The sequence below is a fragment of the Cajanus cajan genome, chromosome 10 (assembly GCF_000230855.2).
Source record: "Cajanus cajan strain Asha chromosome 10, NIPB_CcT2T_4, whole genome shotgun sequence".
NCBI lineage: Eukaryota > Viridiplantae > Streptophyta > Magnoliopsida > Fabales > Fabaceae > Cajanus > Cajanus cajan.
The window spans coordinates 38,820,970-38,837,923 of NC_138526.1; the positions used below are offsets into that span (position 1 = coordinate 38,820,970).

The following is a 16,954-nucleotide window of genomic DNA, read 5'->3' on the forward strand; positions in this document are numbered from 1 at the left end:
AAATAACAACCTTCATACAAACAAAATAGCATATTAAAATTATACTATTCCTATCATGGTCATACGCACTAGATTAATTTTATAAGCACTACCCTTACTTAGCATACTAGATTAATTTTATAAATGCCACCCTTACTTAGCATACTAGATTAATTTTATAAATGCCACCCTTACTTATATGAACCTGAACTGAAACTCGGGCAGAACCTCCACCTCTCTCCTTAAACAGGAACCGAAACTCGGGCAGAATCTCCTCTACTGGATTCTTCTTTCTTCCTCTCCTCTTTCCTCTCTCTTTCTCCCTTTCTCTCTCTTCTTTCTCTCTCTAGAAATTCTCTCTCTCAAGGCATACATTTCCAACACCCCAAGGCCCCTATTTATAGCAAATTTTCGCCACCTAACCAGAACGGCCCGTTCCGGAAACGGAACGCCCGTTCTGAATCCTTCAGAACAACGTAAATTTTTCAACTGGAACGGCCCCGGAACGGCCCGTTTCGAAACCCAGCAGAACGGCCCGTTCTCCTTTCGGAACGGCCCGTTCTGCAAGGAGAACGCCCTGTTCTCCAAGCAGAACGGCCCGTTCTGCAAGGGGAACGCCCCGTTCTCCAAGCAGAACGGCCCGTTCTCCTTTGGAGAACGGCCCGTTCCGGACCTGTACTGCACAAACCCAGTACACGTGTTTTTCTCTTTTGGAACGGCCCGTTCCGCTTTTGGAACAGCCCGTTCCAAAATCCGAAAATACCCCAAATATTTTAATAAAAATTACGAAAATGCCACCGATAATTACTAAAATGCCATCCAATAATAAAATTACAAAAATACCCCTATACCTTTGAAAATTTACGAAAATGCCATTGATAATTAATAATAAAATGGGTATTACAATTCTCTCCAACAACAAAAATTTTCGTCCTCGAAAATTGGCTTACTCTAAAAGAGATATGGGTATTGATCCTTCATCCTTTCCTCCAACTCCCAAGTAGCTTCATTAGTAATCTCATCCCAAATAACTTTCACCAAATTGATAGATTTACCTCGCAACTGTTTAACTTTCTTATCTGCCACTGAAACTGGCTGTTTCTCAAAAGTTAAATTTTCCTTAACTTGTACTGCCTCTGATTCCAAGACATGACTTGGATCGTGAATATATTTCCTCAGTTGTGAAACATGGAACACATCATGCAGATTAGAAAGGAACGGAGGTAATGCAATCTGATATGCCACTGGTCCAATCCTCTTGAGAATTTGATACGGTCCAATAAACTTAGGATTCAACTTCTTAGCTTTGATAGCTCTTCCCACACCTGTGGTAGGAGTTACTTTCAAAAACACATGTTCTCCTTCTGAAAACTCCAAAGGTTTCCTCCTTTTGTCTGCATAAGACTTTTGCCGACTCTGAGCAGCTCTCATTCTTTCCTGAATTTGTTTCACCTTTTCAGTAGTCTGTAAGATGATCTCTGGCCCCACCATCACTGATTCTCCCTCTTTAAACCAACACAAAGGTGTTCGACATTTCCTCCCATACAGAGCCTCAAACGGTGCCATTCCTATACTTGCATGAAAACTGTTATTATAAGTGAACTCGACCAAAGGCAACATCTCTTCCCAATTCCCTAGATGATCCAAAATACAAGCCCTCAACAAGTCCTCCAAAGATTGGATAGTCCTCTCAGACTGCCCATCAGTTTGTGGGTGATAAGCAGAACTGAGTTTCAACTTAGTTCCTAACGCCTGATGCAAACTTTGCCAAAATCGGGATGTAAAACGAGGATCCCTATCAGAGATGATACTGGAGGGCACACCATGTAATCTAACAATCTCCTTAATATACAATTGAGTTAACTTTTCCAAGGACCACTTTATATTCACCGGAAGAAAATGAGCACACTTAGTTAATCTATCCACGATCACCCAAATAGAATTACAATTCTTAGCAGACCTTGGTAATCCAACAACAAAATCCATGGTTATACTATCCCATTTCCATTCTGGCACTTCCATCATTTGTAACAAACCTCCTGGTTTTTGATGTTCCACTTTAGCTTTTTGACACACAATGCAAGATGCAACATACTCAGCTATTTCCCTTTTCATCCCATTCCACCAAAACATTTTCTTCAAATCTTGATACATTTTTGTCATACCTGGATGTACACTTAACTTACTTTTATGACCTTCCTCAAGTATCAACTTCTTCAACTCCTCATCTTGTGGAATACAAATTCTACCCTTATACCTCAAAATTCCATCTGTACCTTGTTCAAATCCTTCAGCTTTCTCAGAACCCAACAACTCTCTAACTTTATTCAAACCAGCATCCTGAACTTGTTTTTGTTTCACCATCTCTAAGAAATCACTAGTAATGGTAGTCATACCACAACTAATAAAATCTGAGGCAATCACAACATTAAGATTCATATCCCTGAATTTCTCTACTAACTCCATCTCTTTAACCATCATATAAGACATATGAAGTGATTTTCTACTCAAAGCATCTGCCACCACATTTGCTTTACCTGGATGGTACATTAATTGAAAATCATAATCTTTCAAAAATTCAATCCACCTCCTTTGCCTCATATTTAACTCTTTCTGATCAAACAAATATTTCAAACTCTTATGATCACTGAACACATCAAACTTTGCTCCATAAAGATAATGTCTCCAAATCTTCAAAGCAAAAACTACCGCAGCCAACTCTAGATCATGCGTAGGATAATTCCGTTCATGAGTCTTTAACTGCCTAGATGCATAGGCCACAACCTGTCTATCTTGCATAAGAACACATCCTAAACCTTGATGAGATGCATCACAATAAGCCTCAAAAGATTTATTAGGATCTGGCAGAATCAACACAGGAGATGACGTCAACTTTTCCTTTAACTCTTGAAAACTCCTTTCACACTCCTCCGTCCATATAAAAGGATGATCCTTCCTGGTCAGCTGTGTCAAAGGCATAACTATTTTAGAAAATCCTTCTATAAATCTTCTATAATAGCCAGCCAATCCCACAAAACCTCTAATTTCAGTAACTGATTTTGGACGCTCCCACCTCAAAATCGCTTCCACCTTAGTAGGATCAACTGCAATTCCTTGTGCAGAAATCACATGACCCAAGAACTTAACTTCAGATAACCAAAACTCACATTTTGACAACTTTGCAAATAATTGTTTCTCCTTCAATACCTGCAAAACTATTCTCAGATGTTCTCTATGTTCTTCCATAGATTTAGAATAAACCAGAATATCATCAATGAACACCACCACAAACTTATCCAGAAAGGGTCTGAAAATCCTGTTCATATAATCCATGAAAATAGCTGGAGCATTCGTCACTCCAAAAGGCATGACAACATACTCATAATGACCATATCGAGTCCTGAAAGCAGTCTTTGGTATGTCCTCTTCCTTTACTCGAATCTGGTGATACCCAGATCTCAAATCAATCTTGGAGAAAACAGAAGCTCCCCTCAATTGGTCCATCAAATCATCTATCCTTGGCAAAGGATACTTATTCTTGATTGTCAATTTATTTAACTGCCTGTAATCCACACATAACCTCACACCACCATCCTTCTTCTTTACCAATAACACTGGTGCTCCCCACGGAGATACACTAGGTCTGATCATCTGCTTCTCCAAAAGCTCCTCAACCTGCTTTTTCAATTCAAACAACTCCGCTGGTGCCATTCTATAAGGAGAAATGGACACTGGTCCCGCCCCTGGTATAAGATCAATACTAAACTCTAACTCTCGCTTTGGTGGTAATCCCGGAACATCATCCGGAAAAACCTCTGGAAATTCTCTAACAACATCAATACTATTCAACAACTTTTCATTCTCTATACTAATAAAAGATAAGATCATAAACCCAAGAGCTCCATTTTTCAACAACCCATCCACCTGTCTATTAGAAATAAATCTCTCCTGTTCATCAGTAGGAAAGATTAATTTCTTCTCTGAACAATCTATCAAAATCCTATTGGCAGAAAGCCAATCCATCCCTAAAATCACATCCAAATCGGATAGAGGTAAACAAAACAAATTCACTTTATAACAACGCCCTTCCACCTCCACTGGACATCTCAAACAAACCTCAGAAGTCAAAACAGACCCTGAAGCTGGGGTAGAAACAACTAGATCCACACACAAGGAACTCACAACCAAATTTAACCTTCTCACACATTCATAAGAAATAAAAGAATGTGAAGCACCAGAATCAAATAAAATAGAAATATCATTACCATCAGCTTTGCCCTTTCCTTTTACCAGCTCAGATGTCGTCTCAGCTTCAGCACCTGTTAAAGCAAAGACACGACCTGCTGCAGTAGGCCGATCCACTTTCTGGTTCTCTCTAGCTGGAATATTTTTGACATTGCAATCTTTAGCCATGTGACCCACCTTGCCACATTTAAAACACGTATAGTTCTTTGTAGGACAATCCCTTATCATATGTGGGCCTCCACATCTATAACATCTAATACTCTGAACATCTCTTGTGGTAGTAGTCCCCATCGATTTCTTATTAGCATTTCCAATTTGAAACTGAGATGGTCTCTTTTGAGGATGTTTCCCCCTACCAAATCCAGATGATCCCTCTGGACCCTTTGCCACTCTATTTCCTCCTTCAAATCTCTCAACTGTTTTTGCCTTTTCAATTAGAACTGGGAACTCCATAATTTCCATAGGAACAATAGTCTTTTTCAGCTCAAATCTTAAACCCTCACTAAACTTCCTGCATCTCCAGGCTTCAGTGATAGCTTGAGAATAATACCTAGCCAAGTGTTCAAACTTGACCACATACTCTTGTACTGACATATTTCCTTGATGCAATCTCAAAAATTTAGCTTCCTTAGCATATCTGGCACTATCTGGAAAATATTTCTCCAGAAACACCTTTTTAAAGTTATCCCAATTTACCGCTTCACCTCTAGCCTCCATCATAGCTTGAGCACCCTTCCACCAGAAGCTAGCCTCACCCACCAACATATAAACAGCATAATTTAGCTTCCTCTCCTCGGGGCATTGCATCACCATGAAGATTTTCTCCATTTCTTCAATCCACTGGTCAGCAACTTCAGGTCCATTAACACCTGTAAATTGAGGAGGATTCCCTTTTCTAAATTCTGACAAGCCCTTATATTCATCAGGTACTTCAGTCCTAGCTGCTTCAGCTGCAGCCCGGTTAGTCTCCATCTGAGCCAACAAGGTATTCTGTTGTCCAATAGCAGCAGCAATTAACTCCATAGCTTGAGCAATTTGCCGCCCATCCATGCTTGAAGAAGAATTAGAATGATTTCCCCTACCAGCCATCTTAAAAAGGTCAAAGAACTTTATGAGTTTACACGAAACTCATAAGAAATTCCTAATCAAGATTAAGAAACTCATGAGTTACTCATGAAGTTCCTTTCATTTCCACACAACGGAAATGCAACAAGACCATTTCCCACAACCCTAAAGAGACTCGACCAGCTCTGATACCAAAATTGTAACGACCCGCCCTAGGCCGTCACATCAATAACCAATCAATATAAAAATATATAAAATAAAGAAAATAGAGCAAAAGCCAGCTACGCTAGAGTGTAATTATACAATAACATATAAATTGTTTCCAAAATATATAATATAATCTGCTACGGCAGAGTCATAATTCTTATTAAAGTTATACAGTAATCCAAAAGATAATATAATAAAGACACCCTAGGTGCTGGTCAAGCTCTAAACCTTGCTACTACTCAAAGTAGCTATCAAAAGACTTCTTGCTATCCCAAGCCTCACACCTGATCTGCTCCCCCACAAAGTGAGATCATCACAGTCCAAACCACAAGGAAAACATGCAAGGGTTAGCACATATAAAACCAACCATAGTACAATAAAATGAAATATCATTAAACAGATATTTATCCATAATATATATCCGCACCAAGGAAATAAACCTTATAAATAGTTATTTCCATGCCAAATATAAATCAAATCTAGAATCCAATGCATACAATCCACACCATTTGTATACATATTCCACATCCGGAAACAAAGTCACACCACTGTATAATTATTCCATGATCTCACACCAACATATACTCACAATGTTGGCCTCAACACCATCCACCAAGTGTTGACACGCACGCTGAAACATATCAGCAACCCAGGAATCACACCTGACCTCTCATGGATAATATACAGCTGGATTACGTCGTCACGTAACCCTGGTGATCATAGCCACTTCATCCATCGGTATGACTCGGCCTGGCCCCCATACCGGTAGCAAATAGAATACTTAAAGGAGTACTTCAGAATCCACCTAACATCTGAAGTGGTTTATCATATAACCTTTGGAAAAGTTCCACATTGGAATCCTCACCATGGGATTCCCAATTTCATACTTTTCCAAAGATTATATCCTGATCTCACCAAGAGATCTAATCCATACCATAACCTTACTCCTTTAAGTCCTATTTACTTTTCCAAACCACATACACAGCATATTCCATAATTAAACATAACCATAACCATACCAAATTATCAATATAATAATAATATAATTATCCAAAACAACCATCAACTTGAATAAATAACAACCTTCATACAAACAAAATAGCATATTAAAATTATACTATTCCTATCATGGTCATACGCACTAGATTAATTTTATAAGCACTACCCTTACTTAGCATACTAGATTAATTTTATAAATGCCACCCTTACTTAGCATACTAGATTAATTTTATAAATGCCACCCTTACTTATATGAACCTGAACTGAAACTCGGGCAGAACCTCCACCTCTCTCCTTAAACAGGAACCGAAACTCGGGCAGAATCTCCTCTACTGGATTCTTCTTTCTTCCTCTCCTCTTTCCTCTCTCTTTCTCCCTTTCTCTCTCTTCTTTCTCTCTCTAGAAATTCTCTCTCTCAAGGCATACATTTCCAACACCCCAAGGCCCCTATTTATAGCAAATTTTCGCCACCTAACCAGAACGGCCCGTTCCGGAAACGGAACGCCCGTTCTGAATCCTTCAGAACAACGTAAATTTTTCAACTGGAACGGCCCCGGAACGGCCCGTTTCGAAACCCAGCAGAACGGCCCGTTCTCCTTTCGGAACGGCCCGTTCTGCAAGGAGAACGCCCTGTTCTCCAAGCAGAACGGCCCGTTCTGCAAGGGGAACGCCCCGTTCTCCAAGCAGAACGGCCCGTTCTCCTTTGGAGAACGGCCCGTTCCGGACCTGTACTGCACAAACCCAGTACACGTGTTTTTCTCTTTTGGAACGGCCCGTTCCGCTTTTGGAACAGCCCGTTCCAAAATCCGAAAATACCCCAAATATTTTAATAAAAATTACGAAAATGCCACCGATAATTACTAAAATGCCATCCAATAATAAAATTACAAAAATACCCCTATACCTTTGAAAATTTACGAAAATGCCATTGATAATTAATAATAAAATGGGTATTACATTGTACAAGTGATTGTGTTGCTCTAAGCTGTTGTTCATGCTGAAAAGGTTAAAATGTATAAGTTGTGTAATGTATAAAGTTATATGTAATGTTGTACGATGAATATGAAGAAGTTGTTAAGTTGACCATGTTGTATATGTTGTTTAAAGATGTTTTTTTTTATGATTATTGATGTTGTGTAATGAGATATAAGACACGGTTGAATGATGTTGTCTTTAAGTTGAAAATTGACACGTTGAGTTATAAGTCGTTAAGTATTTATTAATGTTGTGATTATATGTTGCTTCTGTTCACAAGCTTACTTTTTTTTTCCTTATGCTTGGGATTGCGATGATTATACTTAGTATGAGAGTAAAACAAAACTAGAGGGTTGAGTTGTGCTATTGGTGGTGAACCACATTGGAGACGGCTCAATTTTTTGTTATTTCCTACTTTGGTGTAGTTAGGTCTTGTATAGACACTTGACCAGTGATTAAGTTTATTTTGTATACAGTGATTATTTCTTTTGTATGTATTATATATGTACATGAACAATTATGATTTTATTTCCTTCATATATAATTGCGTGCATGAAATTTACCTACTTGTTACGTTATAACCTAGGTAGGTATTTGATGTTTCTACTTCTTCACTATTGTTGCTAAACTATATTAAGTATAGTAATTTATTAGGTTGTTATATCTGTGAGTGTGATTTTTTTGTTACCCTTAGTTCTAACTTTGTGACATGATTTTAAATAATTTTTAACTAATTTAAGACATGAAATTTGTCCCACTAAATTCATTTACATTAAAATTATGAAATCTAATTAATATTTAAACTAAAAAGATTATAAATATAGTAAAAATTATATAAAAAATCTATCTTACAACTAAAAATTAATTTAAAATTATATTTTTAAAATTTTTAATTATTCGTTGAACTCATTTTTACTATCCTTACGACCCTTTCTATTTCAAACATAACTTGTATTCAAAAGTATTAGTCAAAACAGAAAGTGTCTCAATATTAAAAGAAAATATAACTTTTTAGAAAGATTAAATCGATCTAAATTAAAAAGATCAAAATAAATATTTTAAAAAATAAAGAATTAAAAATTTTAATTTAGACTATAAGACAAATAATATAATATAATATATCAAAGCTTCAATTTTGGTTTTATTCCTTTTCTTCCCCCAAAAGCATAACATGTTAGGATCTTTGATAAGGTCGAGCCTTCGTCTTAATGAAGTTGGTTAGTAAATGACTACCAGACGAACATAGATAGAAGAGTACAATTGGATATATGTCTTTGTATTGTTGTGGACATTGATTTTCCATCCCTTTGCATGTCACAGCTATTTCTCATCACTTCAGAACTATATTAAGGCAATTTAACATTAATTGGATGCCTCCAATTAAGGGACAAAATCAACACAAGTAAATTCACAAACAAGATAACTGCAAAAGAATATCAACATGTAATAATATGGAAGAAATACACAACCAAACATCACAACTTTCATGATTTGCAATACAAGGAAACATGTTTTGACATCAAACAAGATAAGCCTCATAGAGTTTTAACATGGAAAGTTTATTACCCGTCAAATCCTTCCTCAGTATACACCACATTCAGATAATTTACATCATTGATCTCTCATATGACAACAATTCTCAATCCCATGGACTTCTTATTACGTGTGGCAAGCTGGAAACTATCTACAATCTTCCACATGATTGCCATAGCGCGCTCAAAACAACAAATAATTCAATGTGCCAAACACTTTCTGTTGAGCTAAAGAATGAACAAAGTAAATTCTTCTTGAAATATTGAAAAACCATAAGCATGGATAAACAGAACTGATTGCTAATTTGAACACTTCAGAAGATTATTATGAACCAATTTGCACAAAACCAAATCAGTTATATGTTGAAGTGTTTCAGCCTTTTCTTCCAAAGAATAGAAGCTTACGAAATCCTTTTGCCGCTTTTGAAGAGTCTTCATCACTGTTCCATTTCTTCCTAGAGTGGACTGGTTCTGGCATCACTTGGTTACTGGGTGGAGGGGTAGTAGTGATTTGTTTCTCAGTGACTTTAAGCAAGATAGCATCACTTTCATCTATTTCTTGATTAACCTTTGAATTCACAGCAGAAACTGTTAGGGGTTTGCTAGGTAATGCAGTTGTAGGACTTGTGATCACATCAGTTATATGTTGAGGTTTGTTATCACCAGGAAGTGAAGATAACTTGTTTGGTGCTTCTTCACCTTTTGACTGATTTCCTCTCAACAAGTGATCATGATTTGGCAAAGGTGGATCAACATTACCATGCACTTGCTCTCTTTCTCCATTGTTTGTCAAACCAAGATTACTGTTTTTTGGTTCAACAGATTGCATGACACCAGAGTTCATTGGCAATGCTGCTGAGACTTCCATTACATTTTTAGCCAGGCCATTTGTGCCATCAAGAACTTTCCCATTTGTTTTCTTCACGTCTTCTTTGTGACTTGAAGATTTGACCTCTTTTGGTCCCTGCTTCTTCTTTTCGGTGCCAGTAGTCTTTTTCTGCAATGGTACACCATTTGCCTTCAAGGACGGTTTCTTAGTTGGAACTGGTTTTGCTTGATTTGGTGAAACTTTCTGCTGACTCACTCGGGTAGTTGCAAGGCGTTTAATGGTGGAATTCCTGAGGACAGGTTTGTTCAATTTCTTAGTCTCCTCATTGGATGGATGTATCTTAGGATTTTCTTTCTTTGTAGAAGTCAAGGATGTCCTAGTTTCTATTCCAGTTTTCTTAGAGGCACTTCTTTCCGCAATTCTTTTCTGCCGCTGAATCATCAAGTCTTCTTTTCTCTTTCTAGTTTCCTCTTCCTATAAATAAAAGAGGGCAATAAAGGTGAAAAAATAAAAGATCAGTAAAAGACTTTGGTGCTCCAATGACTTATGATGTTACAACTGTAGAAAATATTAGGAAAAGTAAAAGTCACATATGTATTGGAACAATAGAAAGTGCTACTTTTGTCTTAGTTGTATAATCAAAGAACTTTCCATGTCTATTTGGGGAAGCTGACTGAAAGTGTTGTTTTCTATGAACCATATAAGCAAAGAAATGAACAAGAAATTTCTACTTTGTGAAAATAAATAGACAGCAGTTTAATTCAATTAAATTTCAAAACAATTGTTAACTCACAGCATGGTTAGAATTGTTAAAATTACTTGTAGTTGGATTTAACAATGCATGTGACATACAAGAAGTGGGGGCACAAATTCAAATTCAATGAAATTTTAAAACAATTGAAAACATCCAACACATTCAGAATTATTAAGATCACTTGCAGTTTGATTTATGAATACGGGAGAGAGGGGGTAGGGGGAGCACAAAGGAAGTTACTTAAGGTGAAAATTCCAAAACAATCTAGACTTTCCACATCCTATCATAACATTAAAGTGATCAAACCAAACTATGAAAATCAAGGGTTCATAGAAATAGGTAATGTTCATTATATAATTAAACGACCTTGCTTCTAATTTTCAGTTCATGACCCCCTTAATTGAGTATAGTATAGTTTTTTCAGCTCATTTAGTAAATCGACTTAACAATTGAAAAAATATTAACACTTTAAACAGGATCTGCTCAAACTGCTTAGAGTAAAGTTTTAACTTTTAAGTCCACTTTGTAAACTGTTTCTAAGCAAGAATTTTGATACCCTTTAATATGCCAAACTGAACAACCTTTTGGTTGGTTCTGGATCCAATAAAAGCAATTAAGCATCCCGAAAGAGAAGTGATATACTAATATTTAATACTTTCCTCTTTCTTTTACTTAACCTTTCAAGGAACTTGGTAGAGCCAAGACAATTGTTAGTTTACCTTCTCAGATTTGCTCTTTACAACTCTAGTTCTGCTTCCAGGGGATGCTTTGCTTCTTGAAGTGACATCGGGTTTGCTTTTCCCAAGAGATGCATTTAGAGCCTTAGACTTTGCCTCTTTACTTGAAACTTTCCCATTTTGCACTCTAGTTGTTTTTGTATCAGGACCCTCATGCTTAGATGGTTGGTTTTTGTCTGTTTCAACTTCAGAAAGCTTTTTATTAGCTTCATTTGTAGAAATGTTATTCTCATAATCCATTTCAATGCTCCACGGTGCCGAACTTTGCTGTGCAGCTGAATCACGGTCAAGAACCATGAAGAGATCATCTGGCTCATGAGAATTTATGGTTTCAGTCTTATTGTGTGAACCTTCTTGTGTTCTGTTCATGAATTCAGTAGCCCCAACAATGTCTGAAACCAAGCCTAGATCAACTGCCGACTGAGAATTAAATTGATCTTCAGATGGTCGAGCTTGAATCATGAAAGAGTCATCAGTCATAATGTCTTTCTTGTTTTTCTCTACATGTAAAGAATCAGTAGCTGATGATGAAACAGAAATGCCATTAAACATGCTGAAATCTCGGTTTTGATCCTCATTTCCTGGTTTATCAGATTGATTGATAGTGAACCAATCCTCTTCTTTCTGGCATTTAGTGAGGGAAGATTTTGGGCCATTCACAGATAGAGTGGACATAGAATAGCTAGCAGATTCATCAATTCTGCGAGAAAACAACATCTCCTCATTTGTACCATTACTTTTATTCACAAATGAAGGTGCATCCATTCCTTCCTTAAAGTTATCAATGCGATTTTGACCCTCACTGCTGAATCCCCTCTCTGCCACAACAAAGGAATCATTTGAAACTACTCGAGTTTTACTAACGTCTGCTTTGTGGTTAAATGCATTTGACCTTCCATCCTCAAAATTCTGATTTACAATATAATCCTCCTGAAACTTCACAGGCTCCTTTTCTGTATCAAGAGTAGAATCATCATCTCTCAAAAGAAGATTCTGAAAAGCATCCCAGTTGTTATTGCCTTTTACAACATTGGAATCAGCATCATTTGATCCATTTAGCATGCTAGGGTGCTTTGCACTATTGTGTTTCTTATGGTGATGGGAACTTGACTTGTGTCTTCTCTCCAGTGATCCTACTGCTTCCTCTACCTGTTGTTTCAGGGAATCTCCCTTGATAAATTCTTCCTCATTAGACAAACTCCCCTCTGTGACACTACCCTTTTCACCATCTCCATTAGAGGTTATATAGTTAATATTGCGTATAACTACTTTCCTTGAGGACTTCTTTCCATGCTTCTTTTTGTGCATATGTTCTGTGGAAGAGTGCTTTTTACCTTGCCTTGAATGGTCATCTGAATCACTCTCATAACTAGAGTTGGAGGATGCTGTTGAGCTATCTTCTTCGGACTGCTCCAGGACTTGAGAATGTTTCTTCTTCTTCTTCTTCTTGTATGATGATTTATGATAATCCTTCTCTTGGTCATGAACAATATGAGAGTCTTCCACATTTGGAGGCCATTGCATATTCCCCGGATAATATGAAGAGGGAACCTGCATCCCAGGATAGAGGTACCCTTGGTATGGGGGCATTTGTTGAAATGCATGACCCTGAAAGTTGTGAATGTACTGAGGGAGATGGTTTGGCCAGGACATTGGTATTTGAGCTCTTCCATCTGTTGATGGTGTTTGACCTGATGTTGGCAAGCCATAATCTGCAAATTTTCAAAATCAATAAATAAAAAAACATCTAGATCTACCTGTACAAGATTTAAGTTGTTCAATAGACTTTGTTTCAAAAAAATTATCCCACATACGCTGGAAATTCCAAGTAGGAATTTATACAAGTATAATCAAGCATAAGGCAACCACAATCTCCCAACTGACAGGGAATTCATGTATTAATTCTGAATTTTCTCAAAAGGACTAAATATTTTTGTTTAATGAAGAAAATAGACTAACAGTGGTGACACTAGCACAATATTATATTTCCATCAAAGATCACTATTGCTAAAGGCAAATGGTTTAAAAAAGAACATATATGTTAAGTTCATTTTTTGTAACCTTTGTACTTGGGAAGGGGCAAAGACTGAGATACTGAATCCATTTAGCAGTAAAGGAGGATACCTTGGCCTATGTCCAAACTTGCATGACTTGGAGTTGACTCAGAAATTGAGGCATCAACTATGCCATTTAGTTTACTGCTTGTATCATCTTCACCAGCAAGTATGATTCCAGATGTCCTCAAATATGGCAATTCGGGCTGTGCAGCCACCTGCATGGCTGCTATCTCATCTATCCAGAGCTTGTCTTCATTCTTTTGTTTGCACAGCTCTAAGAAATTTATGCATGCTTCCCTACATGAGACAAAATTATATTAAATAGCAAAACATAAAATGTTTAATGGAGCTAATCTTTCATACCATAATCCTATTGTATTCAATGAGTCCACTCAGCAATTATGTTGAAGGACAAAATTAACATGAATCAAATAAAGTTGAGAGAGACCGAGATATTGAGCCAAATTCAAATATCAAAAGAATACTGTTTGTCCGGCTGATGAGTGCATGGTGCATCTATAGTTTAACTAGTCCTTATTAAGGACTTCTAAAGTCCAACCAGTTAATGGAAACTAACAGAATTTCCCTTCTCATAACTTTTGGTGTATTAGAGAAGCAAGTCACTATGGATTTTTATTTAATTTTTTTTACCATTAATCATTTAAAAAGACTTTCAGCCAAACATGGAAGCAATATGTATTTGCTTGAGGTAGGCGTCATTCATGTCAATATTCAATATTCATGTCATATCTCAAAAGGAACACTGTCTAAATATTAAAAATATGTCGGTGACAAAACATGAGATTAAAATGAAAAGCAAGTAATGAAGAGTTAATAAGATGTGAATCACTATACCCAAACATAAATATAAGCATAAATGAACTACCATTCAAGTGAGGTAAAGGTTTTATTTATCATTAATATTATTTTTCCATTTAAAGTGAACTGTTCTGATTGATCAATGTCATTTTGTGGTATGCTTTCTGACCTTAAACGTGAAGCTCCAAATGCATCAGCAAAACATATAAGATCATCCACAGATTCTGGGTAAAATCCTGCAACTAAAGCACGGGCATAGGCCATTGCTTGTTCTTTGCAAAGCATAGCTTTACGATTATCTAGAACACGTTGAAGGCGAACCCTGTTCATTCAAAAATTGATGATAAATCATTGCAAGTTATATAGGTACTTCCTAAAGAATAAGATGTTATACAAGACAACCTAAGGAAGACACCGAAAATTCAATACCTGGAGTTTTCTTCATATCCATCTTGATTGCTTCCGGCTGGTTCATCTTTAAGCTAAAACACATCAGGTGATAAGAGTTTCAATATCTTACTAAAGTTCTGTTTTGGTAAATTTTTCCATAAACACTTCTAAGAAATAAAAATGAAATGGATTTTTTCATAAGATAAAATTAGCTTTGTATATGCTATTCTGTAGAAGCTCTCTCCCATTACCTTATCAAAAATCTTATTTTTAACTTATATATAAGTTAGTTTTAATTTATAGAGAAACTCATTTACATTTTCTATCCTACTTTTCTCTACTATAAGTGCTTTTGGTGAAGTTTATCCAAACAAGTTTTAAAACAAAGGAAAACATTAGCAAGAGTCACATTTACATACCTTAGAGGAAGTTGTTGACCTTCTAACACGCCCATCTGCAAATGACATGTTTCCTGTTAATCCCAGCTCAAAATATGAAGTTGAAGTTTCAAGTATTTTTTTTTTAATTTTATTTACTTTCATTATTACAATATAAGAAACACTGCAAATTTCCAGCCAACGTAACCTGCTTTCACCTTTTCTCTTTTCCCAGATCTTATTTAAAATGGTAACGGGAGATAAACTAGTAGAAAGGCGAAAAAAGATATGACAACTAATTGTTGGCTTCAGAAAAATGGGTAAGGATAATGCCGATGGGTTCATATGCAGTCTTGTAACAGAAGATTGTGGACTAATTTACCCTCCCAAGGAACATTTTGGGATAACCATAGCATAGTTACTAGTTAGCATCTGACATAGTGACATGCCACCATTTTAGTTAGGCCACTTATCCACGCACAAAAAAAAAAATAAAAGACCATAAAATAGAATTTTACAAAATATTTAAAATTATACCAACATTCAACTGATTCAAGTAATTTGGTTTCCTTTCAATCAAATTAGCCATAGATAAGGCCATATATAACATCTCAGTTTACTGTCACACACTATTCATAACTCTAAAATCATATATCTATTAACATTTATAATTGAATAGTTGTATTTGGGTAGAAGAATGAAAAGAAAATAATCGAGAAGTAGGATGTTGTGGGATATCAAATCAACACAACAATGAGTCAATAACGTGATTAAGATTTCGCATCCATACCTTCTGCTGCTTCTGCCACCAAATTGCTCCTCTCACTTGACTGAATCGACCCTTCAATCTGCACAATCTCCTTTTCTATTGTGACAAACCTCTCTAGAACTTCTGGAGTGCTAATAAATCTAACAAACCTATAGAAAATGAACAAAAACAGACAAACAACTTCGGTCTTACTAATCTACACACAAGTAATAAAAGGAGGCTAATCCTTATTCCTTGGTCTGATCCAAAATCCACACTTTTCTTCATTCAGAACATTCTAATCCAATTCATCAAACCACCAAAATTGTTGCAAATAAAAAAAAAAAAAGAAAAACCTTTGGAGGGTGGCTTTGGTGAACCAGGGGGCATGTCCACCAAGTGCACGCAGAGTAATGGAATAGCCACCTTTGGAAATCTGATCCTTGGCACTCTTAAGGTGAGAAAGAAATGGTTCTAACAGCCCAGAAGCCAGTCTTTCACTCACACCTCCACCAACAACAACAAGGTCACACCTTCAACATAAAAAAAAAAAAAAAAAAAAAAAACCAAGAAACAAACAAAGTCAAAATTTTCTTCTTTTAATTTTGTGCTAGAATTTTCATGTTGTGAATAGTGAAGCATTAGAACCTGGTTCTGGTTGGAGTGAGCTGAAAGAGGGCATGATCAAGACAAGTGTTAGGGTCCATAGCCGGAGCAATGCAAGATGGTCCAAAAGAGAGTGAGGTTCAAATTTCAACGTTCAAAGCTTCAGATCCTAATGCAAAAGAAAGAGGTTGGCATTGGCACATGGGGTGAGTGAGAAGAATGAGTTTGGAACGTGGGACCAACATAACATGCTGATGCTGTCGTGTATAAACACACACTCGCACGTTGTTTCTTAGAAAGAGAATGTGGAGAGTGTTTGTTCCAAGTCTTAGAACTTGCAATGGTGATGATGAAACTTGAAAGAAGATATGATAGAGTCGAGGGTGGTTAAGAGGTCCATTTTGTTTTCTCTGTTAACTTGGCATCCAAGAGAGCTTGTTGAGGTCTCTCTCTCTCTCTCTCTCTGTGACCTTGTTGTGTTGCTTTAGCTTGTCGGTGTCATTCATTGAGTGAGTGAGTGAACAGCAAAGAATAATTACAATTGTTGTTATTTCTTCAATCTGGTCACTGCCAAGTGCCAACCACAAAAATAATACTAATAAATAAAAAGGTACCCTCTTGGCATCAAACACCCG

General features: G+C 36.7%; 1 protein-coding gene across 1 annotated transcript; it reads right to left on the minus strand.

The window, feature by feature from the left end:
• Window positions 1-8,877: 8,877 nt before the first annotated feature.
• CIP7 (COP1-interacting protein 7) lies at window positions 8,878-16,855 on the minus strand. Its single transcript, XM_020347686.3, has 9 exons — window positions 16,362-16,855; window positions 16,070-16,246; window positions 15,756-15,883; window positions 15,008-15,042; window positions 14,628-14,680; window positions 14,368-14,520; window positions 13,447-13,676; window positions 11,305-13,034; window positions 8,878-10,305 (listed from the first exon to the last, which is right to left on the minus strand). Exons 1-9 carry the CDS (start codon window positions 16,418-16,420, stop codon window positions 9,376-9,378), a joined length of 3,495 nt encoding a protein of 1,164 aa, XP_020203275.1. The 5' UTR covers window positions 16,421-16,855; the 3' UTR covers window positions 8,878-9,375.
• Window positions 16,856-16,954: the final 99 nt, after the last annotated feature.

What these genes read in the sequence shown, in the direction of transcription:
- CIP7 (XM_020347686.3), bottom strand. Translation starts at nt 16,420, where the DNA reads ATGGACCCTAACACTTGTCTTGATCATGCCCTCTTTCAGCTCACTCCA. An exon ending in GGTGGCAGAAGCAGCAGAAG is followed by an intron (nt 15,043 to 15,755) that starts GTATGGATGCGA and finishes TGTCATTTGCAG; the next exon opens with ATGGGCGTGTTAGAAGGTCA. An exon ending in TAAAGAGCAAATCTGAGAAG is followed by an intron (nt 10,306 to 11,304) that starts GTAAACTAACAA and finishes TTTTATTTATAG; the next exon opens with GAAGAGGAAACTAGAAAGAG.